The sequence below is a fragment of the Pelophylax lessonae genome (assembly GCF_965119305.1).
Source record: "Pelophylax lessonae genome assembly, chromosome: 6".
Taxonomy (NCBI): domain Eukaryota; kingdom Metazoa; phylum Chordata; class Amphibia; order Anura; family Ranidae; genus Pelophylax; species Pelophylax lessonae.
Window position 1 is genome coordinate 77,124,019 of NC_138773.1, and position 24,659 is coordinate 77,148,677.

Genomic DNA, 24,659 nt, shown 5'->3' on the forward strand with positions numbered 1-24,659 from the left:
CGCAAACCAATAAAAATACGCTTTTTGCGATTTTTTTTTTTTTTACCAAACATATGTAGCATAAAACAAATTGGCCGAAAATGTTAAAAAATTTTGATTTTTACATTTTTTTGGGGGAATTTCATATAAAAAAATGTGAAAAATATTGTTATTTTTGCAAAATTTACGCTCTTTTTTTGTTTATAGCGCAAAAAGTAAAAATCTCACAGGTGATCAAATACCACCAAAAGAAAGCTCTGTTTGTGGGAAAAAAAGGACGTCAAATTCCTTTAGGTACAGCGTCGCACGACCGCGCAATTGTCCGTTAAAGTCACGCAGTGCCGAATCGCAAAATACCCCCTGGTCGTTTAGCAGCCAAATCCTCCGGGGCTTAAGTGGTTAAAGCAGTTCTTTGATAATTTAAAAAAAAAATGAAAGTCAGCAGCTACAAAAACTGTAAATGCTGACTTTTATTAAATAGATACCTTTCCAAGGATCCAGCGCTGGCCTCACCAGAACCAGTTCTTTACTAGTCTTCGGATCTTCGCGCTGGCTTGTTAACTGTGTTCAGCCGGCTGTGACTCCTTACGTATTCACAGCCGGGTGCCCGCTGCACATGCTCAGGCCCAACTGTACCCTGTGAGTGGTCTCGCAGCTTTCTGGGACCCTTGAAGTGTATCAGAAGGCTGCGGGCAGGAAGGGGGGCAATAGTAATTAAAAGTAGAAAACCGCACTCCGACTTGAGAATAATTAAAAATATTTATTGAAAAATTCAAAAATCCATGATAGACAAAATGATCAGAGACAGGAGACAAGGCATAGTTGACGCGTTTCACGAAATTAGATTTGTTTAATCAGAACTATGAACATGCATGTGGAGAGGCTGTATAAATAGTGAATCACAGCCAAAAAACACTATTAGGAAGGGGGGCAGGTCTAGGCGATCTGAACAGAAGTGGGAAAAATTTTAAGTCCCAAAAGTTGAAGAGCAGGGGGGAGGAGGAGGAAGAGCAGAACTTCTCCTTTTGGGTGAAGTTCCGCTTTATAGCGTATCTAAACCCAGAATAAAAATGTAACGTATTGCAGCTTACCAGTCCTTTGGGGGCTGCATTCGTTTTTTTTTTTGCAGGCTTTCCTTCTTTTATTTTTACCTGGTCGCCTTGCCAATAACACACTTCCTGTCCTAGGGTGACATTGATTACTCACTGTGCTGTATCTATGAAAGTGTTTTAGGATTACAGAACATCTCTCCCTCTCCTTGATAACATAGGGGGGGGGGGGGGTGCTGTAGTCCACGGAGATAGCTGGGAACATTGCTAACCGATAACAGTCATCACAGGTAGAGAGTACAGAAAGTCGGACTTCTGTGTTTACAAGTGATAGTGGTGAGTAGGGAGAAGAAGACCTGAGCCAGAGGTGGTGGAACTGAGTTCCACTACGTTCCAGCTGAAAAAAAAGCCCTGCTCAGAGGAACATGGTAGCTAGGTGGTCAGCACTTTTTCTAGCCAACTCTGGGAGCCTCCTTGTGTTTTCGGGTAAACATTCCACCTTTGTATGCTTTCCCTATATTGGTTTAGGTTGGCTCTGGTGCTATTGCATCATGTCATAACTGAAAAAATATACTGGTTGGAAATGTGGCTTCTATGCGGTCTCATGGACATATTAGACTGTAAGCTTCTTCTAGCATTTGATGTGATTGCTTATACCTATGTGTGTGGGTGACAGCCCTAGTGTTAAATGCAGTTATCATTTGCAGTTTGCATTTGGCAGGAAAAATCCAATTCCGTTAGCTGATGAGAAGCCTCAGGGTGGGAATGTCAGCAGTTTTTGTAACTGGCTACAAAAGTTCCCTGAAAACCACTGAGAAATGTTTTTAACTATGGCAAATAAAATGTTTTCAAGATCACCATATACTTTAAAAGATGGCACCCATTGAAATAATGTGTTTTAACTTGTCCTGCGACTTTATCGGGTTGATTTACTAAAAGTGGAGAGTGCAAAATCCGGTGCAGCCGTGCATGGTAGCCAATCAGCTTCTAACTTCAGCTTGTTCAATTATGCTTTAACAAAAAAAAAAAAAAAAAAAAACCTGGAAACTGATGAATTTCTATGCAGAGCTGCACCAGATTTTGCACGCTCCAGTTTTAGTAAATCAACCCCTATGAGACGCAAGTCGCATGATAAGTTGCAGCAGTGTTGATTGGAGCTTAAGGATCTTTTTTGCACACACAAGACTTTGAGAATGTGCTAACACTGGACAGATTCTGACCCACTAACCCAGCCGTGGGTGCATCAGTGGTGGTACGTTGGTATCATGCTATGGTCCTATGCCCCCAGACTGCAGACAGAATGTATAGAGGTGCTGGGTCATCAGATCTTCAACATCTTTGAGTGTGTGTTCAACAAATGGCCAATACCTTAACACAATAGTCAACCACACTATTAAACATAGCCAGGTATAAATGGTATAGCAAGTTTTCCTATAACTATTAAAACAAATATTCAAAAAAGAAAGAACTATCCTAAGTAAACCTATATAAATCCTCTGTTCTATGGTTTTGGTTCATTGAGTGTGTGATAAGGAGCACCTGGTACAGGACAATAAACAATTCAGCTTGTTTAATACCTTTCATTGGTTATCATGGTAGGGTACAGAAAACATGTTTTGGGGAATTTCAGCACCCCCCCCCCCTTCCTCAGGGCTTTTGTGAATAAATCTTCTTGCTTCACTGTGCTGTGTACCTAATGAAGACTAGCCTTAAAGGCTAAGTTTACCTTTTTTATTTTATTTTTTCATCTAAATTTCAGCTCCCTGATGTACCAATATAAAATTAATGTACTTCTGATGCAGAAAAATGAATGCTTTCTTTGATTTTTAGAATAAGGCTTTACCTTCGACCCCGGTGTGTTCCATAGATAGTTCACACACACGCTGCACCCCTCAACTAGGTTTGCTGCACATAATCCCTGGCATCTTTCCAGACGTGCGTTTGCCTGGCTCGTCAATGTAGGCTGCCACACTTTCTATGTTTGCACAGCATCCCCAGTGTCTCTCCAGATGGGCCTGGGCCATGGTTTGGAGATCGCTGATGTAGTGCAAGGGCCTGCCTGATTGAATGCAGAGTTAATGGATAGGTAGGTGGGTCCTCCTATTCCATAGTTTTGATAAATTTAAAGGAAATTGTACAGAGATTGTGCAATCAGGTTGTGCAGTTGATGGGTGCAGGGTGTGTGTGCTTATGAGGTCAGCTGGTGACCTTCTTCCTGTGTCTTACTGGTTTTTACATTCTGCATCTACACACCAGGAGTTCATAAAGTTTTCTATGGACCACACCAGGGGCCTAAGGAAATGCCTTGTTCAAAAAATCAAAGAAAGCTTTTATTTTTCTGCAACAGAGGTACATTAATGGTATACAGGAGGGATCTCCAAACTACGGCCCTCCAGCTGTCATGTAAGGCATTGTAAAACTCTGACATTCGCAGACATGACTAGGCATGATGGGAATTGTAGTTCCTGAACAACTGGAGGGCCATAGTTTGAAGACCCCTAGTATACAGTATTGGTAGGTGAACTTAGCCTTTAATTGGGTTCAGTTGGACCTGATTTATGAACACAGCAGGACCTCTTTAACCCAGGTTATAAGCTGTAAAAGGCAATAAAAAATTATGGACTTCTGTTTGTACCAATCGCTTCACACCACACACGCATAGATCATTTGAATTGAAGACAATAACAAAATATTGGATGCAGTGCAGGTATAGAAGAGGCATCTATTCTTTTGATTATTGGTAATCTCTGCCTCATGCATGTAGGCACGTGGGGCATTGTAGCATATCTTTTGGGCATATTTCCCCTCCCTAGTGCTACGTGCAGCCCCACCAGAAATAGATGACTGTACACGGGTATATGGTGGTTCTTGCGCACACACACCGATGCATATGAATTTTTGACTCTGGGCACAGACTGTCTGCATCCAGGGGTGTACGTACACATAACTCGTACGCAAGTACTGGCATATACCTACATACAGGTATTGGTTTCTGTGGGCGGCTGTATGCGGCACCTATGGCTCTCAGGTGAGGAAATGCACCTGAATTTTACATTGTACAGTGCCAGGTGTCTCAGTACACGCTCCGCATTGTCATATAAGATATTTTATTGTATCTCGCTTTTTCCCAGTGACTTTATTTTGTAGACTCTTGTGTTTCCAAGTAGTTGCAATATAAAAAAAAAAAAAAGCATTCAGCCGGTTCATGTACTAGTTATTAGTAACAGATGTACTTACTTGCAAGTTGAAATACAGCAGCGATGGCTTCTTCCCACCACTGGGAATCCTGGGTAATAATGGGCAGCTCCACGAGTCCCATAAGGAAGATGAGCTGTCCGGCAGTCAGGGCAACCGTGGCAATCAGATTACAGGCCCTCATCATGTCAAACTGCACTGTAAAGAAAGAAAGGACAAGATATGTTATATCAACACTTTCATTTTATTCCGAGATTCTGCATTTGCTCAACGTTCTGTTTTCTGGTGTAAAAGAACACAAATGTTCTATTTCTACAGACGCGTTTCTCATTCACATACATCCATAAATTTAGTTTACCTAAGGCTCTAGAAAGTGTGAATGTGAAATGTTCTCCTCTGGGGCATATGACAGCCCTGAATGCTGCTTTACTGGAAACTCTTCTAGTATTCCTCTTCTGTTAAAACTCCAATACATGTCGCCGAATTCCAGACGAATGTACAATCCTACAAGTATAGTCTAGCTATGTATTCATTGAAAGTGAAATACTTACTTTTCCTAAAGAAAATGCTGCTCCATATTTCTTCCAGTGATGCTCACACAAACAAAATGCCTAGGCATTTTTTTTACATAGTGAGGTTGAAAAAAAACACCACTCCATCCAGTTCAACCTATGATGTGTGTGTGTGTTTGCTGTTAACCGTACATTGTATACCCCTGTATGTTGCGGTCTTTAAGGTGCCCATCTAATAGTTTTTTGAAACTATCGATGCTCCCTGCTGATACCACTGCTTGTGGAAGAGAATTCCACATCCTTACCGCTCTGACAGTAAAGAACCCCTTACGCACTTTAAGGTTAAACCGCTTTCTTTCTAGTTTTAGTGAGTGGCCCTGTGTCTTATTGAATTCCCTTTCTCTGATAAGTTTGTTCCCTATGGTAAGGTCACCAGTACGCTATTTGTACATTGATATCATATCCCCTCTCAATCGTCTCTTCTCCAGAGAGAATAGGTTCAATGCTTGTAGTCTTTCCTCATAGCTGATGTCCTCCATTCCCCTAATTTTCTTTGTTGCCCTTCTCTGGACTCTTTGTTGCCCTTCATCATGTGATCTCTGTTAAAGATGGAGGATCAGAGTTCAGATTGCCTGCTACTATCTTCTCAGACAATATCATATGACCAAATGCTTTTAGGCCCCTTGCACGTGCGCGTCCTCTGTTCTCTCTTTGTAGGGAATGCTAGACTGAGTGCTGAGTCAGATCAGAGCAGAAACCGATGTCACGTATGTCTTGTCAAGGAGGAAAAACTAACCTAATGAAAAGGGAGATAGAAAGCCGGTAACTTGTTCATCCTAATATGATGATTATATTGATGCAGGTGGAGGACAAAAAAATACAAAGGCTTACGCATTTCGGCCTGTAGTCTTAGTCATTGCCCTATGACACAGGTGTCAAACTCGCTGCCCTCCAGCTGTTGCTGAACTACAAGTCCCATGAGGCATTGCAAGGCAGACAGTTACAAGCATGACTCCCACAGCCAAAGGCATGATGAAATGTGTAGTTCTGCAACAGCTGGTGGGCCGCCAGTTTGACATCTCTGCCCTATGACTAAGGCTACATGCCAAAACACGTAAGCATTTGTGTTTTCCATACTTTACCTGCATCAATAAAATCATAATATTTGGATGAACGAGTTGCCGGCTTTCTATCTCCTTTTTTCATGTTGTGTTTGGGTGTAAGGAAGACACTGCAGACCAGTGCATAGACTGCTCACCACCCTGGGGAATCTGTCCAAGCGGTGTCTTTGTTCACATGTAATCTTTATGGGTGTCTGGATGTAAATGGCTGTGGATCTGCTTAAATCTGTTTACATACTCTTTTGCGGACCTAGCTGCAAACTTATTGCATTTAGTCTTGTGAACCTGAAAACGCATCTATTTATATCCCCCTGAACATAGGGATACATTGCAGTTTGTTTTTGATCAGTCTAATCACAGGTTAAAAATTGACCGATGGAATGCCCCTGTAACTGACAGTACCCCCCATTTATTTACACCTGCTTTTGTGGAGTTGGACACAAGTTGATTGTGTTCAGTCCAACAAACCTGGATGTAAACAAGCACACAAGCAGCCGTCTGTAGAGATACATTGCAATCTTATTTTGATCTGTGTAATCGCGTGTCAAAAGGAGTGATGGGAGCGCCCATGTGAAAGGGGTCTAATAATTATGTATAGTATTGTATGTATGTGTATATTCTATTATTATTAATCTGTACATGTCTTCTTGAATACATTCCCGCCATATCACAATTTACAGCAACTGAATAATTGTGGGACAATCTGTACTTTTTATTTAAAAAACACAGTTTCCCAGCCATAAGACTGCAGCATTGAAGGAGAAGTAAGGCTGAAGCTGTTTTGGCCATACTTCTCACGTGGGTCACAAGAATGCACTTTTTATTCTGCACTCCTGTGATCCATAATCAGCCAACTGTTGGCTGCCATCACAGAGCCAGTACAGGCTCTGCAGGGATCCTGACAGTATTGTCAGTATCTACCCAGATGCCTGACCATCAGCTGGCCCAGCCTCTCAGCGAGCCACTGAGAGCCTGAGCTAGCCACGCCCACCCTCTCATAGCCCAGCGCTCCAGTGAGTGCTGTATTGGAAGAGCAGAGAGCAGTGGCTGACAGTCACCGCTCTCTGCTCAGTGAAGACCAAGAACTGAGCGAACAGTGCTCACGTGATCACCCAGTTCTCGGGCATAAAGCTTGTGGGAGACAGATGCAGCATTGGATTAATACTGCAGCCACATAGGTGAATATGGATGTCTGTTATTTTGAAAACTGCACTTCTCTTTTAAAACTAGAAAGTCAGAAGCTGAGAGTCTGCAATTGGGACTGATCTGTGTCAAATATTTTTGAACACGACAGAATGATTTTAATGATTGTGTCATCTCTGAGCCAGCATTTCATTCTAAGAAGTAGATGCTGACTCTGGATGATGCCTGAACGAAGATGGCTTCATCCTTCTGGAAAGATTAGCAAATTAAAGCAAAGGCAGGGGTAATACTGTGAACTTTGGGAGATGTAATAAATAACTGTATGTTTTTTTTATATATTACAGGTAGTGATTGACCGATATCGTTTTTTAAAGCTGATACCGATATTCTGGCCATTGAATATCGGTATCGGCCGATATTTTTGTACTTCTTTTCTTTCTTGACAGGTACTGTTGTGGAGGTATCTGGCGGTCTAAAAGACCCCAAACCCCTCCTTTGCACTTAAAAGCATTCAAAACGCCAAGTTTGGCTGTTTTGAATGCTGTCATTTTTTTTAATCTGGCACCGAGTACCCGGAAGTGATGTCAGGACATCACTTCCGGGTTTTTACATGGAGACCCGATCCGAGCCGAATGCGGCTTTGATTGGGTCTTCTCTTCGGCGGATTTGCATGATGGTTTCCTGCGTGCCCCCGGTGGGACAGGAGACCTGGGTGAGCCGCGGATGGGGGCAGGAGGGGGGATGACGTCTCCTTCCGCTCCTTGTAATGACACCCGAGCAGCTTCTCAGCCGCATCGGTTGTCATTACAAGACAGCCGACTGTCGGCTATGGACGCCGGTACTGGGGTGATGTCTCTAGCTGCAGGCATCACTCCGGTACAGCACTTTCCCAAAATATCGGCAATATCGGTAACCTCCGGGGCCGATTCCGATATATCGGGGAAAGTGCATATCGGCCTCCGATATATCGGCATTGCCGATAATCGGTCGATCCCTAATTACAGGTCCATTCTAATTCACATTTAACATTTAAAGCATTACTTTAAATTAAAATCTGCTGTGCTAAAAAAAAAAAGAAAAAAAATTGCCACTTGCAGCTTCTCTTACCTTTCTTAAATTTTTTACACTTTCATTCACACCAGACAGTACAGCTTTTGTTATGTTTTGGGCCCTTTTGTACTGTCATTCATCTGCACCTCCTCTCCCCTTGTCCATTCACACAACACCTTGTATTCTGTGAACTATCAAAAATACAATCTAGCAACAGCTGTACTGTCTGGCTTGATTGAAAGTGTAAAAATTAAAACAGGTCAGCGATCCTGGAGGTAGCAAACACCCCATGAGAGAGAACATTTGTTACATAGCAGACTTCAATAAAACATGTTTGCTGGGGTTTTGCTTATAATGTAGGTTGGCATTAAAAATCAGGAAATGTCCGAAATGGTCACAAGACTACCAGTGAACCTGTAGTGCAGTGGTTATCAACCTATGAGGTGTGGGGGCTTAAAATTGACCTTTACCAAAGGGCCGCACATAATGTTTATTGTGTATTCTAGAAAAGACTGTCAGTGACTGCAGATATACTAGAGGAAATAATAGCCAGAGACATAGCCGTGGAAATGCTATAGGTCTGGCTGGAGACTGGAGGCATGCTGCAGTTGGAGACCTAGGACATATTACAACTCTACAAACTAATGATCTCCTTCCCACTACAGACTGCTGGGATTTGAGGGTTGCACAACAAGTACCAAAGACCCGCATGTGGCCCTCGGGTTGGGTATCAGGGCGGTAGTGGGTGTAAAATATAAATATTGGGTAACCACCTCCTTCCCAAGCCTATTCTGGCACTTCGCTTCTACATGTAAAAATCTACTTTTTTTTTTTTGCTAGAAAATTGCTTAGAACCCCCAAACATTATATATATATATATATATATATATATAATGTGAAATTTGATTAAAACAGCGCTAGCAACAAATATTATAACAACAAATGGTAAAATCAATATATAAATCAATATATAAAAAAATCAATATATAAAAAAATCAATATATAAAAAAATATTACATATATAAAACAATAAATGCTTTATATCATATATAGTCTCTTAATAAATTTAATGAAAAAAGTGCTAAAGTGCAAATCCTTATTTCTTCAGGGCAAGTGGGTATAGGTGCTCAAGTGCATATCCATCCAGGTGTGTTAGGTGTTCACATGAGTGACCCTCCAGGTCCCCTACTCACCACAATATGGATGGCTCAGCGTATTTGAGTATAATGATGGGACTGCGACGTCCGTGCTCCGATGTTTCATCCAAATTGGGATCGCTCCGTTGGGATAAAGATAACGTTTCCCCGATATATGTGGATGAAAGAAAGGGGCCAATAGTGTAGTATGTTCAACAAATATATTTATTCCTCCACAATTTTGGTTATACTCACAAGAGCAAGCAAATAAGAAAGCGATATGACAAAACAGGAAACGCCGCTGTTGGCGTGCGTTCCACCGAGACCAGGAAGCCCGACCGGAAGTGACGCTACGTGGCTCCACGCCGGAAATACGTCAACGCGTTTCACCCTAACAGAATACAAAGCTGCGCTCAGCCAATTTCTGCCTCACAACTGGAACCCAGCACTATGTAGCGTATGTAACTGAAGTTACATACAGTTGGGAAAATAATTATTTAATCCCGTGCAGATTTTGTGTTTGCTTTACAAAGAAATGAAGGGCCTATCATCTTTTTTTTTTATCATAGGCGTATTTTAAATGATAGAGAATATCAACCAAAAATCCAGAAAAACACGATACAAATATAAATTATAAATGGAGTTGCAGTTCAGTGAGTAAAATAAGTATTTGATCCCCAAGCAAAACATGACTTAGTACTGGTGGAGAATCCCTTGTTGGAAAGCACAGAGATGAGACATTTTTTGTAGTTGGTTTCCAGGTTTACACACATCTCAGGAGGGATTTTGGTCCACTCATCTTTTCAGATCTTCTCCAAATTAGGGTTACTTGGCTGTCACTTGGCCAATTGGAAGTTTCACCTCCTTCCATAAGTTTTTTCTATAGCATTAAGGTCTGGAGACTGACTAGGCCACTCCATGACCTTAATCTGCAGGGGAATAATTATTTTCCCCACTGTACAGTGTTTAGAGACACTGCAGCACTTAGGGAAGCAAATAGTTTGTTTGGACCAGCTTGGTCCAAACAAACTATTTAAAGTGACATGAAACCTGGACATCAGCTTTAAAGATCATAACCCTACTATAATTGTAAAAGAAAACTGCAGCCCTTTCTGTAATGTTGCCTTACCTCTAACTTTCAGGCTTTTACTTCTTGCATGTAGCTTTGTTTCTTCACATGCTATAGCTAAATAGGTCTATACCTGACCACGTTTTTCTTGCTCCAGCATTCAGATCTACTGCTCTATACCCAGCAATCTCCCTTTTAAATAGGGGAGCTCTGACTCCGCAGCGAGCTTGTTGGACCTCTGCAGAGAGACTGCTGTTTTCACACAGAGTAGGGACAATCTTTGCAACTTGCAGACAGGAGATCTGCTTTTCTAGTCTAGGTTTTGATGCACCTTAAATGTATTTAGCTGATTTTAACTTGAGTTCATTTCAAGTTAATTCTGAATGAACTCAAATGTCTTTTTCTGCACTTATATCCAATGTCTAAATTATTTCATTATTCTAGTATAAAGGAAAAGTAGTGGTGAAAAAAAGCACTTGTGGGTTTGATCAATCATCGTTTTTTTAAATTTTCATGGTCCTTCTATCTGGAGGGCGTGATATTGGTGTGTAGTTTATCCACAGTCCTATGTGCTGTATAATGTGGCCCTCTCCCATTTCAGAAAACTGGGAGGTATAGTGTAGTATAACACTTCTGGTTGTTAAAGGCATAGTCCAACTTTAAAATAAATAAATGCACCCACATTTATAAATGCAAAGAAGTGCATTTATTTATTTTTTGCATTCAGGCCTGCAGAGCATTGCATCTGTGATCAGTGTGTCACAGTGCAATGCACAGGCTTCTGCAGACTCTTCCCCTAGCCCCAGGTTCGTAAGGACCTATTATTATGGGGCTGGAGGAAGTAATCAATGGACTGCAAGTGTGGTGATGTTACAAGACTTGTGCCCCTTTGAGATTTACAAGTCCCCCTGCTACAGTGGCAGATGGTATTTGTAGTCTTCCATCTACAGATACCTATGAATGGATCTGTGAATAAATGACATACAGTTCGTGCGAGCCATGCTGAATTTAAATTAAACTGGATGCTGCAAAGAGAGGAACCTACCAAATCAGGTAAGTGGGATGATGGTGGACTAAGCCTTTAAATATTAGGGCCAAAGTATTTGGTTTCCAAATAGGGATTGCCCCTCCAAATTGCAGTTTTAAAGGATTTTCTCGTTCTCTTTTAGATACCGAACTCACAATTCACCAACAATAACCCAATCTATACAAAAAAACACAGTGTGCTTTCGAGGATGCTTTACTACAGGCACACCCCTGCATATCTGGTGGACCTCTCCAAAATTAAGAGTTTTTGGATCATCGTCTATCAACTTGTTTACATCATAAGTCTAGGTCCACACCTATGTGTTTTTTTTTTTTGTGTGAGTTTTGCGGTTTGCAGAACCTCACTACAGTCCATTTAACAAGGTTTCCTATGGAACACGTTCACATCTATGCATTTTTCAGCAGGTGCATTTTTGGAAAGGGTTAGGAACTTTTTGCCGCAGCAGATTGCGTTTTGCGTAATAGACTTCAGTAGATCCGCACCAAAAACACAAGTGGCCCCGCCCCCTTGTTGCGTCTTTTGCAAGGGGCATGCTGGGCCAACTATGTCACAAGGGGCAGGGCTGGGGGCCCCCTTCTTAAAGGGGGCTTCCCGATTCCGCTAAGCCTCCCGCCCACAGACCCCCACAACCACTGGTCAGGGTTGTGGGGAAAAGGCCTTTGTCCCCATCAACATGGGGAAAAGCACCCTCCCCATGTTGAGGACACGTGGCCTGTTATGGCTCAGGAGGGGAAGGGGGGTGCTCGCTCATTCCCTCCCTTTTCTGATCTGCCGAGCAGATTTTTAATATTATTATTGCCGGCAACCCCGCTGACAGCTGATGATTATTTGGTTGTTAGGGACGCGGTGAGCAGCGTCCCGGGCCCACTCCTTTAACAACCAGCTTTTCACAGAAGAGAAAAAAAAAAAAAAACGCATGAAAAATGCATAAAAATTGCGTGTTCTAAAACACAAAATGCGAAGGAAAACTGCTTTAAACCTCAACCGCGTAGATGTGAACTTAGGTTAAGAGTAGTTCATTGTTAGGGTTTACATACAAATTAATAAGATTAAATTGTACACAATTTTTTTGGATAGCATGGGGTAGGATTAGAATATTTTTACTGTTATAAGGATTTTGCCAGACAGAAAGCGAGAATAAATATCCATCAGCCTGGTAGTGCTGACCAGGCCACCCACAGCACAAATTTAAGCCATTTTAGCAGGAATTGGTCAAAATTCAAACCATGGATGACCAGCTTTAGTCTAGCCATACATGGCTAGAGTTCTATTGTTCAGCCCAATAGGCTAAACTGGGTGGATGGAGGAATTGTCAGTGCCAGCTATTGTATTGAGGCACACCACTTGTCGCTGTCTGAATACCCAAACAGTGAGTGCAGCTGATAGGATTTTGTTCAGCTGACAATTTCTCCCCTTGCTCCTTCGATTTTGGGTGGTGCCAACAGAGCCCCCCCTCCCCAACTCGATTTTCATATGATTCAGCTGGAATTGGACCAAAATTCAAGCTGTGTGGCCAGCTAGGAGTTATCTCCTACTTTTCAGCTGTTAAACTATTTTCTCTTCTTTTCTGTCTACTTCCTTGGCTCATATACCTGGTATAACCACGTTTTTCCAGACACTGGGGTTTGACCTTGATCACAAGTTATGAGCACAATAATCAAGAATCCAACCCGCCAATGGGAAATTAAAAAAGCACTACGGAATGAGTAAAGCCTCGTACACAGGCACAGATTGTTGGCCAACTGATTGGCCAACTTTTGTCCAGTGTTGTTTGTTGGTTGAAATGTGCTCTAGACTTGCACTGGACTTTTGTTGGCCAACAAAAACCAACTTCAGAAGTGATGTCATGTTCTGGTTGACTTTCAGTGTGTTTTTTCTTCTCTGAGCATGCCCAGTCTTGCTCATCTGATTTTTGTCTGCCGAAATCTGTACTGACTGAGGAACAATCGGCCGTTCTTTGTTGGCCAACAAAAATTTTATAGCATGCACACCAGATTTTTTTCGGCCGAAAATTCGCAGTTGGTTGTCGGAAGCATCATACTAACAAGCCTACAATCGGCAGATCAGACGTTGGCCAACAATTTACGGCCAACAATCTGTGCGTGTGTACGGGCTTAAGATTCATGTGTATCTTGCCTTGTAACTGACTTCTAACTTGGCTGAGATTGTAGTTACTACAGAATTTAGCTACTTCTGCATTGTGAACCCATATACCTTCTGAACCATAATAAAAACCATTGTAAAAAGAAAAGGCGCACAGTGATCATTCACACACAGAGCTGGCTTGGAATGGTTGGCCTGTGTAGAGCGCACTATCCTGTAACATGCTCTTTACAAAGCTGCACACTGTTTTACACACTGCTTTGTACATGTGGTATTTGACCTTTGGGGGAGCAGCGGAGGGGGAAGGAAAGTGGATGATGAATGTTTTATTACTAGTGACCTAATGCATGCTGTGCATTTTTGCTGTAACTCTTTCCTGGCTGATGAGGGCTGCTCAACTTTATTGCCGCCTTTTTTTTTATCAGGTAAATGATGGATGGGAAGGGGTTAAATCCCAAACCACTTTGTATAGGGACTAGGCCTCCTATCTCCTGGGTGTTCTGATGGAGATGAAGTCAAATTTTGCACAGCTGTAATCTGAGATGTGTCGGGTAAATTCCTATAGACATTTTTCTGTAATTGGTTTGAAATAATTATGCTGGTCTAGACGCACCGGGCAGTATTTCATGTGGATGTAAACCCAATCACTATTCGCTCATATAAGCTATAACATGTCAATGTAGTTTCATGTAAACTCATTTTTTTGTTTAATTAATCTGCATTTTTCATTAAAATATTACTTGCCAATCCTGCCATGATAATCCTTGTTCAGGCCATTTCTAGGGTGACAACGCCCTGTCAAACCGATATTCCCAGCACCTGCTTCCAAGACACATGCAATGCTTTAATTACCCAGGATAAAATACAACATTAAATCCTCCATACTCATGTGTTTCAGCCCTAAGCGGGCCTTAATCACAACGCACTGTGTATCTTCCAGCTGAGATCAGGTGCTGTCACACAGGCTTCCACCAAAAGTGGTCATTTTAACACACATTACATAGGCATGGTCCACAGTCTCCCATTTGTGCTCTTGCATTGCCATCCTTTTACATGGGCTTCTGGTGGAGATGTAAAGTGGCCATTTCAGCACACATTAAAGCGGAGTTCCAGGCATTTTTCTGCTTATTAAAAGTCAGCAGCTGCAAAAAGTGTAAGCCCACGATCCAGTGGTGCCGGCATCTCAACTATGGGCACCCGGCTCAGACAGCTTGCGGCTTCACAGCCAGGTGCCCACTGCGCATGTGCGAGTAGCACTGCAGTCTGTGACTGGTCCCAAAGTCTTCTAGCACCTGTCGTGTCCCAGAAGACTTCGGGAAGAAACACTTCTGCTTCTGATAGCTTAAGGCGACTGGAACTGAAGTGGGAGCAGGTACCTATCAAAATCGGGTTCCTGCCCCCCTCCCCAAAAGCTCAGTTTCACAAACAGGAGCCAGGAGGAGGCCTTAAAGCGGAACTTCCATTTTTAGGTGGAACTAAGCATGATCCACTGTTATTACCATCAGAGTAAACCCACCGTGAGAAATGCCATACAGCCATAAATAAAGGAGACGTATGGCCAAAGCTTTTTTGGCCATACTTCTATGGATCACAAGAGTGTAGTTTGTTCCACACTCCTGTGACCTGTTTTCACTGGCATCACTCCAGTCCAGGCTCGGGAAAGATCCCAACCATATGGTCAGCATCCACCCACAAGCTTGGACCGGCACCTGGCTCAGGCTCTCGGCGATCCGCTGATAGCTGAACCAGCCCTCCTGCCCCTTGCACAGCCAAGTGGTCCAGTGAACGCTGGAGATGAGAGCAGAGAGCCACTGACTGACAGTCATGGCTCTCTGCTCAGAGCAAATGGGTAGAACTGAGCGATCGGCTGTGTTTGATCACTCAATGCAGAGCCGGCAGGGAACAGATGCAGCATCGGATCGATGCGGCATCCACCTAGGTGAGTATAATTTTTTTTTTTTATTATTTAAACTTCTCTTTTAAAGTGCATGATAGAGATCAGCAGCACTGAGATGCAATAAAGGATGATAAAAGTTGAAAAAAGTATTTTATTTGACAAAAAACTTTATACATTGCTTAGCAAACTAAAAGTCATTCAGTTAAGGTTTTTATCTTCTTTAATGAAATAATACAAAGCATGCAAAAACGAAATCTGAAGTGTATCCTGTCCCACTTCATCATTGGGGGACATGCATTCATAAGTTGGACACGTGTGCATGAAGAGGAAGCCACCAGGAGAAGTGTCGTGTGAAGTTCAAGGAATGGAAAGGTAAGTATAAAAATGTATGTGAAGAAAAAAACAGTCAGTATTTTTAGCATTATTAGGGCTGGTTCATGCATGTGCGATGCGGAAACACTGCGAATCCACTGCGGGTTTCCGCATTGCACTCAACTCACAGGCAGTTCACACTGCCATATGTGAATTGCTGGGGGTGTCAATACAAGTTAACGATACCCCCCAGATCAGTTTGCATATCGCAGTGCGAACTGTCAGTTCTGACATGAATCGGATCGCATAGGTGTGAACACCCATGCGATCCGATTCTGGTGCGGACCCAAAAAAGGGTCCTGTGCGAGTTGTGTCCGAATGCAATGCAAATTCAGCCATACAATCTGTATGGCTGTATTCACAACGCACAGACATCGCATGTGATTTGCAGAACAGTGCGCTGCGAATCACATGCAATGTCTGCATCGCATATGTGTGAACCGGGACCTAAACCCTAGACCAGAAGTTTTTGCCTTGGGTTTAATTATACTTTAAATGTTGGTCTTCATCTGGAGGACTATGGTTGTTGCCCATACCAATTTCTTTTGGCTCATTCAATGAAATATTGCAAGGAGCAAAGTTTAAATGACAGTGCCGTAGTACCCAGATCAGATTCTATCTTGCACCAATCTGACTTCAGTTGCGTTCATTTTGATTGGTTTCTTTGGAATACTGCAATTTGCACTCTGACTTTGCTCCTTGCAATGTTTAATGAGTGGTCTTCTTATAGCGAGTGACACTTTAAATGATTTGTAGGCACCATTCTTGGTTATGTTTTAGTGCCTTAGCTTACTCTCATGGACATGGCATACTAAAGCCCCGTACACACGATCAGATTATCGAACGATCTGTCGTCCATTTTTTGTGGCATGCTAGTCTGATGTGGAAAGTGAAGAGATTATTTTCATACGAATATTCCCGTACAACAGAATTCTACTTCAGAAGTGATGTCATGTGTTGGATTGTTTTGTATGTGTTCTTTCGTCTCTGAGCATGCCTAGTCTTGCTGTTAAGATTTTTTTCTGTCGAAAACTGTACTAATGAGACGAAAATTGGACGTTGTGTTGACGGACGATAACAATTTTATAGCCTGCACATCAGGAATTTTTTGGCTGAAAAGTCGAAGTCGGCTGTCGAAAGCACCATACTAACAATCCGAATATCGGCAGATCGCTCGTCAGACGAAATTTCCCTTCAGATTTTCTTATGTGTACGGGCCTTAAATGTCCAGCCCAGGAATGTCAGTGGAAATCTGTGACAGCTATGGATTGTCTTTATCATTCAGTACAGGAAAATGACCGGGAATGAGGAAGTTCCTGAATGCAGTTACTTTTCTTTTTTTTCTTACATAGGACTTATTTGTGCTTATTCAGTAAATGATGCAAGAGAAAGTACACTAATCAATAGTAACCACTCCAAATTCACTTAACTGAAGTCACACAGTAAAAGATGAATGCTTATTGGTTGCTATGAGTACTGTGCTTTGCACTGCACGATTATACTCTTATATTAGTGTTGTGTAGGTTCTTTTAATGGGGATTTGGCAGTATAGTGATAAAGGAGCTGCTATTGAAGAATTGTTTTAAAGTGCAATTTCTGGGACTGATTCCTATCCTTTATTTACTGTACTTCTTAAAGAGGTTGTAAACCGAAAAAAAAAAAAAATTTTTTTCTTTCCATCCTGAAAGAGAAAGACATAATGAGCTAGTATTCATCACATACTAGCTCATTATCAAATACTTACCTTAGAACGACCCCCCGCCGCGCCGCTCGCTTACCTCTCTTCCGGGATCGCGGCATCCGGCCATCTGATTGGCCGGAGCCGCGGTGACGTCACTCCCGCGCACGCGCGCGGGAGCCGACGGTCACGGCACGGGGCTCTGAAGGAACGGCACGATCGGCCGTTCCTTCAGAGCGCATGCGCCAGTGACGTCACTGGCTGCATGAAAGGTAAATATCTCCTAAACGGTACATGTTTAGGAGATATTTACAGTACCTATAGGTAAGCCTATAATAAAAATGAAAGTGTCAGAGGAGGGTTTACTTCCTCTTTAAGCTGTTTATACACAGCTATATTTCTCTTGTTCAGCCTGATCAATAGATTCCTCCATCCACTCTAAACAGTGTGGATAGAGGAATCTGCTCTGCTGGCTATTGCATTCATGCAGCCGTAGCGCCTGCGGCTGCGGCTGTCAAAATACCTGAATAGTGACTGCATCTGATTGGATGCAGTCACTGTTTTGCCAACAATTTTCAATCCGACTCCTTTAAATTTTCAGTTGAGTTTGCCAAGCCAGGTGGTTCCAACAGGGCCAGAGTCACTGACCTTGGACAAAGCATTAGATATACTAATGCTTGTTCCAGGCAGTTAACTTAGCCAAGTAAAGAATAAAGACTCATTCCTGGAGCTTGCTAAAGAACAAGTTATTAATGGGAGCTCTGGTATTTCTGCCCTGGCACACTTTCCTTTAAGGGCCCATTCACAGTTATGCAGTGTGTTAGCGCATGGTATGTTAAGGCAGCACATTTGTGATGAATGGTCTATGGTCTGCCATTGCACAGACCAGAAGACACACATGACCCTTTTTCCACAGTAGCACATCACAACGCAGAGTATATAGAAAAGCGAATACACAGCAAAAACTTGTAAAAATAAATAATTGCTAGTCTGTCGATAATTCTGCCATGGATAGTGCAAGCAAGCAAGTTTTCTGAAATTAACTTCACCTTTTTATCCTTTCCTGGTCCTAAGCAACTCTAAAGGGACATAAAATGTCCTACCAGTGAAAATACATTTGTAATTCCTGGTAAAGTTATCTACAGACACGGGGCTCCCAGCATATAAAGTTCTATTACCCAGCAACTTTTTTAGATGTGATGCTCCCTAGTCAAGCTAAAATTGACTGGCAGAAGTAAGCAGTAACATGCAAATGGATGTCATTGATGTATCCTTTCAAGTTACTTTGGAAAGCATTACAGCATTCTCCTCCTCCACTTAGCACATTTTATTTTGTACTTATTCCAAAAAATAAAACAGATTAATAACCCAACAGGGAGAATGGGACCACTTAATTATTTCTGCAGCAGGTGTGCTGGAAATTCCAGAAAAAACATTTCAGCAATGGGATGACTTGACTCTCCAGCATCAACTAAAATGAAAATATCAGTTTCAAGTGGAATGAACCTTCAAATAAGCTGCATTTTTTCTATATGGCACTTTAAGTTCTATAAGTAGTGTACGTTTCTATAAGCTATACCTGGCTAGTCATTGGGACAGCAGGACAAGAAATGAGGGAAGCGGTATCACTGATATAAGGTATAGGTATAGGAAGATCACATCAGCTATTGTTGATCCAGGGAACATTGGATTACTTTAGTGGATCAGGAAGGTTTTCCCCCCTGTTGAAACAAATTGCACTATGCTGTAAGAGTTTTTTTGTCTTCCTCTGGATCAACAGTGAGTAGAGGTTTTTGTATATGGAGGTTTTCAATTTATTATTTTATGTATTGGTTGAGCTAGATGGATTTTTTTCAAACTATGTAATAACATACAGATAGTAATAACTACCAGTCAGCGGTTCTACTTTTTTCCAATTTTAATGAATAATAAAGTGATCTATTGCAATTTGTAGCCCCCATCACTTCCTGTCCCAACATGAAGTCAAGGGAAATCTTATAAATCCAGACTGCAGATGAAAACCTGATACAGGTGATGTCTCTTGCCCACTCTGTCCAAGTATTGACTGCTTATTGCCAAAAGAAAACTGTAGACAACTGTCTAAAGAATGTTTCTAGAGTGCTGACAACAGATAGGAGAGCATTCAAAAAACACCGGTGATGGTTTCTGCTTCAGTGCCACCATAATAAAACACTAAGCACAGTAGAGACTTCTGTTCTTGGGAGGACAATAAAAGAAAATGGAACAAAATAGGTAATACAGTTGGCAAAGTAGGTTGTTTCACTCCTCAATGGTATCATAAAGATGACATAAGGGGGGGCGAGATTTTCTAAAACTGGAGCATTCAGAATCTGGTGCAACTGCACATGGTTGCCAATCCACTTCTAACTTCAGCTTGTTTAATTCATATTTGGCAATAAAACCTGGAAGATGATTGCTTTCTATGCAGAACTGCACCAGATTTTGCATGCTCCAGTTTTTGTAAATCCCCCCCTCCAAGGTATGCAAATGGCCATTAACAGTACATTTTTAAAAAAAATGAATGTGATATTTTTTTTAATAATCAGCCATGAATTTATGAACAAAACAATTGTAGGGTGAATATTTAAACACTTATAATTCCATACTTACACTTGACTGTGTTCCGAGATTCCTGCAAACCAGATGGCTCTGACCCCCAGCCAACTGACTGGCACATTCTCTCATCTCCCTGTCCAGGCCGGTTGCTTACCCCTCTTCCTGACAAGCACATCTTCCACAGCCCGACAGTACGCTTGCGTCCTTCCTCCATAGTTTGGTACACCCAGTTTGGAGTAAAGGCAGCCACATTATTCAGTATAAGGGATACCAGTGCCACCGCCACAGCCACGACCACTAGTTTTTGCATGCCCATCGCCTGTCACCTCCAAAAAAGTTTGCTTAAGTAGGGCGAGCCCTGCTGCACGGCACAGGGTCAGGAGCAGCTAGAGGACATCCCCACTCATTTTGAGAGGCAAGCGCCCCCCAGGAATGGCACTGCCAGGCAAGCTGGCTTAAACGTCCCATGAAAGGGAGATGCAATAGGGGAAAATCCAACAATGTTCCGTATCTGCTCTATCCACACTCCTGCAATGCAACTTCCACCTCCTCCACTCGAAGATGCAACTGCATTCCCGTCTGGACCCCACCAACTAAGAGCCCCCAGGAACAGTGGAAATCAGATTCTCTTCTTCCCACGCCCCAAGAAGACAGATGTGTTCCAGATGTGGACCTTTTCTATCCACTCACAAACCAAGGGCTTGCCTGTTAGTCACTCAAGGAGCAGAGGTGCAGCAGCCTGCAGAAATGGAAGGAGCATTTCAAGGGAAAATGTGAATTTGAGGAGTAAAAAGCACAGGATCTCCTTGCAGCAGCTGGAGGATGAAAGCCGAGAGCTCAATAGTGTGTGTGTGTGTGAGAGATGGATGTGAGTCACAGAGGGAGAGAGAGGCTGGGGCAGGCAGCAGCTGATAGGAAGTTTTTGTTTTACGGATATATATATTTTTGGCATGGGATTCTGTTAATTTGTTTCCTAACTGTCTCTCTCGGAGCAGAGGAAATGGTTGTTTTTGTGTCGCTGCGTTTCCCACCCCCTTCCCTTTTTTTCCCAATGCACCCCTCCTTCTTTGGAGAGTTTTGCTCAGGCGCTGGTTGTAGATAGATGTTCTCTAAAGAATCCCAAAGTAAGGATGCATTTCCTGGAAGGCTGATTTCCCCTTCCATAGCCCCATCTTCCCTCCCCACAACTCCCAGCCAGAACTGATTCATTCTTAAACAAGAAGCTCTGTTGCAGAGAATGAAATGGTCTCGAGGAAAGTATTACTGACATATGTGTAATTCAATTTATGCTGAACAACGAGAAGGTCATTCGGATGGAACCAGTTTTGAAACCTTTAGGCCTAATGCACGCTGGATGTTTTTATTATAAAAAATGTGTAGCGCTAAATAGTAATGGATATTAAAGGAAATTCTTAAATATATGTGCACATAAATCCAGAAACATTTTTGATAGTGAGAAGTCCATATGAAAAGTCCATGAATAGGAAAAAAATCCAATGATAAAAAAAACTTTGTGCTGTATAGTAGAACCACAAGTCCCAGCATGCAGGTGGAGACGGCGCTAATCTCACGGCAGAGAAAACAAATGGAAGCCCCCAGTACAGCAAAGAGACAAATGGCTTCTTACTAGATGATGTTGGCTTCCAAACTAATGGAAAAGCCAAATGCGCATAAAGGGGTTAAACCCATCAGGTGCAGATCATCAGAAAAGACCTTCAAAATGTACTCTAAGGGCTCTTTCACACTTTCCGCTCCGTCGGCGGACTCCGTTTATCTCAGCGGGGGGATCGATCCCCCGCTGAGCAGGAGAATGACAGCCTTTCTCCGCACTGTGTGCGGGGACACAGCTGTTAGAGCCCTATACATCTCTATGGGGGAATCGGATGGGAACGGACCGTCGGTCCATTCTCATCCGATCCGCTGGACGGATGGAAAATAGGGTTTCCATTCATCCAGATTTGACGGATCGGATGTCAGCGGATATGTCTTTGCTGACATCCGATGCCCCATAGGGATGCATGGGGGGACTGTTCAGATCCGCCAAAAAAACTGACAGGCGGATCTGAACGGTCCGCCTGTGTGAAAGGGGCCTCAGGAGGACACATGGGAACCACATAGATGTAAAAAGGGAACACAGGGCACATAGAGTGATACAGTTTAAAACAAAGGTGATTTAAGTTATTACACTCATATGTTCGTAGAGACAAGCAGGCATATCTTAAATACACAATGGAGAAAACACAGGCTGCAGCATTCAATCGTATAAAAGATGGCTTGGGGGCGTGGTCACGGCACGTCTGGTACCGCCCAATTTCGTCATAGGATTGACTGTAGAGCCTGTAGACTCAGTCAGCACCTGGTCATGCCTAGTCCTGCCAACTACTCTGGATTGACAATAACTGACTCTTGCTGAAATGTTCTCACTGCGAGCTGCAGTGTTTGGGAAGAGGAGCATGTGAGACACAAATGAAGGAGGATTTGGCTCAGTCAGCGAAGGAAAGGGAATTTTTTTTCTATCACAGTAAGAAAAGTACATAAGGGCTCATTTACACATGCAGCAAGGACTTCCACGCCTCTGAAAAGTGATCCACTGCTTTGTAGATGCGTTTGACAAGTGGTGAGGAAGCATAATGTCACCTTCTTACTGCCTTTTTTTAACCCCCTAAATGCAACACCACTAGTGCACCATAAGTGCATGTGATTGCCCAGTCACTTCAATGGGTTGCATTGGGCAAGCGTTGGTGCCCACCAAACATGACAGGGGGTTTCACTCCTGCTGTGGCATGTGTACACCCCCGGCTGCTTTTGCAGTTTAAGGGGGAGCGGTTGGGTGGGTGCCAGTAAAAACATTGCTTAATCATGTGTTTTTATCCCCCTCAACTGCCAGTGTAAATTAGCCCTAAGGCCCCTTTCACACTATCCGTCCATCGGACGGATTCCGTTTTTCTCAGCGGGGGATCAAATCGCCAATCCCCCGCTGAGCAGGAGGATGACAGAGGTGTCTCCGCGCTGTGTGCGGAGACACAGCTGTCAGTTCCCTATGCATATCTATGGGGGAAATCGGATGGGAACGGACCGCCTTAAGCCCCGTACACACGTAGCGATTGTCGGCCGTAAATATTCGGCCGCCGAACGATCGGCCGATTGTCGGCTTGTTAGTATGATGCTTCCGACAACCGACAGCGAATTTTCGGCCGAACAGAATCTGGCGTGCAGACTTTAAAATTTTTGTTGGCCGTCACCAGAACGGCTGATTGTTCGCCAGTCAGTACAGAATTCGGCCGACAAACAGCAAGACTGGGCATGCTCAGAAAAGAAAAAACACGCGGAAAGTTAACCATCACATGACATCACTTCTGCAGTCGGCTGTTGTTGGCCGACAAAATTTGTGTGCAGTCTTTAGCACTTTTCAGCCGACAGGACAGCACCGGACAAAAGACGGCCGATCGTTCGGCCGACATTCGGTACGTGTGTACGGGGCTTTAGAGTAAAAAGCCTCAACCTGTATTTATTGATGGATCCAATGTACAGCAGACCCCCGGAGCTCCTCACTATGACACTTTTCACTCATGCTGAGGTTATTAATCCTAATAAACTCATTATGAGTGAAACAAGCTCCGATGGTCTTCTGTATATTGGATCCATAAATCAACGCAGATTGTGGATATTTACTGTGGAGTTGGGGTACTTTCTTTTCTGACTGTGATTGCTTTCAGAGTGGAGGACAAACCACATCTGGGGCTAGGTCTGTGCGGGTCTTTGAAACTGCAGCGGAGCATCTTGTGATCAAGGTTTTTTGTTTACTTGTAACTGGATTTAGTCCATGTATAGACTGTAATACAGGAGCCTTGAGTTGTTCTTTAATCCAACACAGAAGTGTGACAGTGCTCTACTGCCAGAAGAGGGCACCAGTGAGATCCTTACCATAAACAGTCTTACGATTAAAGGGCCCTTCCAACACACAAAAGCAATTGAATATTCTTTATGAAAAGAAAACCTTTTTTTATGCATTTTACTGCTGATTACTACAGTTACTGTAAATTCTACAGTCAAGTATTTTATCAGTCACTGTTTACTGAGCCACCAGGCTATTCCCACTGCTGAAAGCCCATTTGTAGTTCCCATTAAAAACCCAAGGGCAGAATATAGAATATTTGACACAGTCCTGACCTCAGTATCTGAGGAAAGGGATTTAGGAGTAATTATTTCAGAAGACTTAAAGGTGGGAAGACAATGTAATAGAGCAGCACGAAATGCCAGCAGAATGCTTGGATGTATATGGAGAGGTATAAGCAGTAGAAAGAGAGAAGTGCTTATGCCGCTGTACAGAACACTGGTGAGACCTCACTTGGAGTATTGTGCGCAGTACTGGAGGCCATATCTCCAGAAGGATATAGATACTCTAGAGAGAGTTCAGAGAAGAGCTACTAAACTAGTACATGGATTGCAGGAAAAAACTTACCAGGAAAGGTTAAAGGACCTTAACATGTATAGCTTGGAAGAAAGAAGAGACAGAGGGGATATGATAGAAACTTTTAAATACATAAAGGGAATCAACTCGGTAAAGGAGGAGAGCATATTTAAAAGAAGAAAGACTACCACAAGAGGACACAGTTTTAAATTAGAGGGGCAAAGGTTTAAAAGTAATATGAGGAAGTATTACTTTACTGAGAGAGTAGTGGATGCATGGAATAACCTTCCTGCAGAAGTGGTAGCTGCAAATACAGTGA

General features: G+C 42.7%; 2 protein-coding genes across 2 annotated transcripts in view; one reads left to right on the plus strand and one right to left on the minus strand.

Annotated features, from left to right (window-relative positions):
* TMEM204 (transmembrane protein 204) overlaps positions 1–20,920 on the minus strand; it is a 27,353-nt gene extending 6,433 nt beyond the window's left edge. Inside the window, exons 1-2 of the mRNA XM_082260270.1 lie at positions 19,984–20,920; positions 4,266–4,421 (exon numbers count right to left, since the gene is read on the minus strand). Of these exons, the coding sequence (XP_082116396.1) occupies positions 4,266–4,421; positions 19,984–20,245 (418 nt within the window). The 5' untranslated portion in view covers positions 20,246–20,920. The remainder of the gene's footprint in view (positions 1–4,265; positions 4,422–19,983) is intronic.
* IFT140 (intraflagellar transport 140) overlaps positions 1–24,659 on the plus strand; it is a 194,950-nt gene that overhangs the window by 121,881 nt on the left and 48,410 nt on the right. The window lies entirely within an intron of this gene.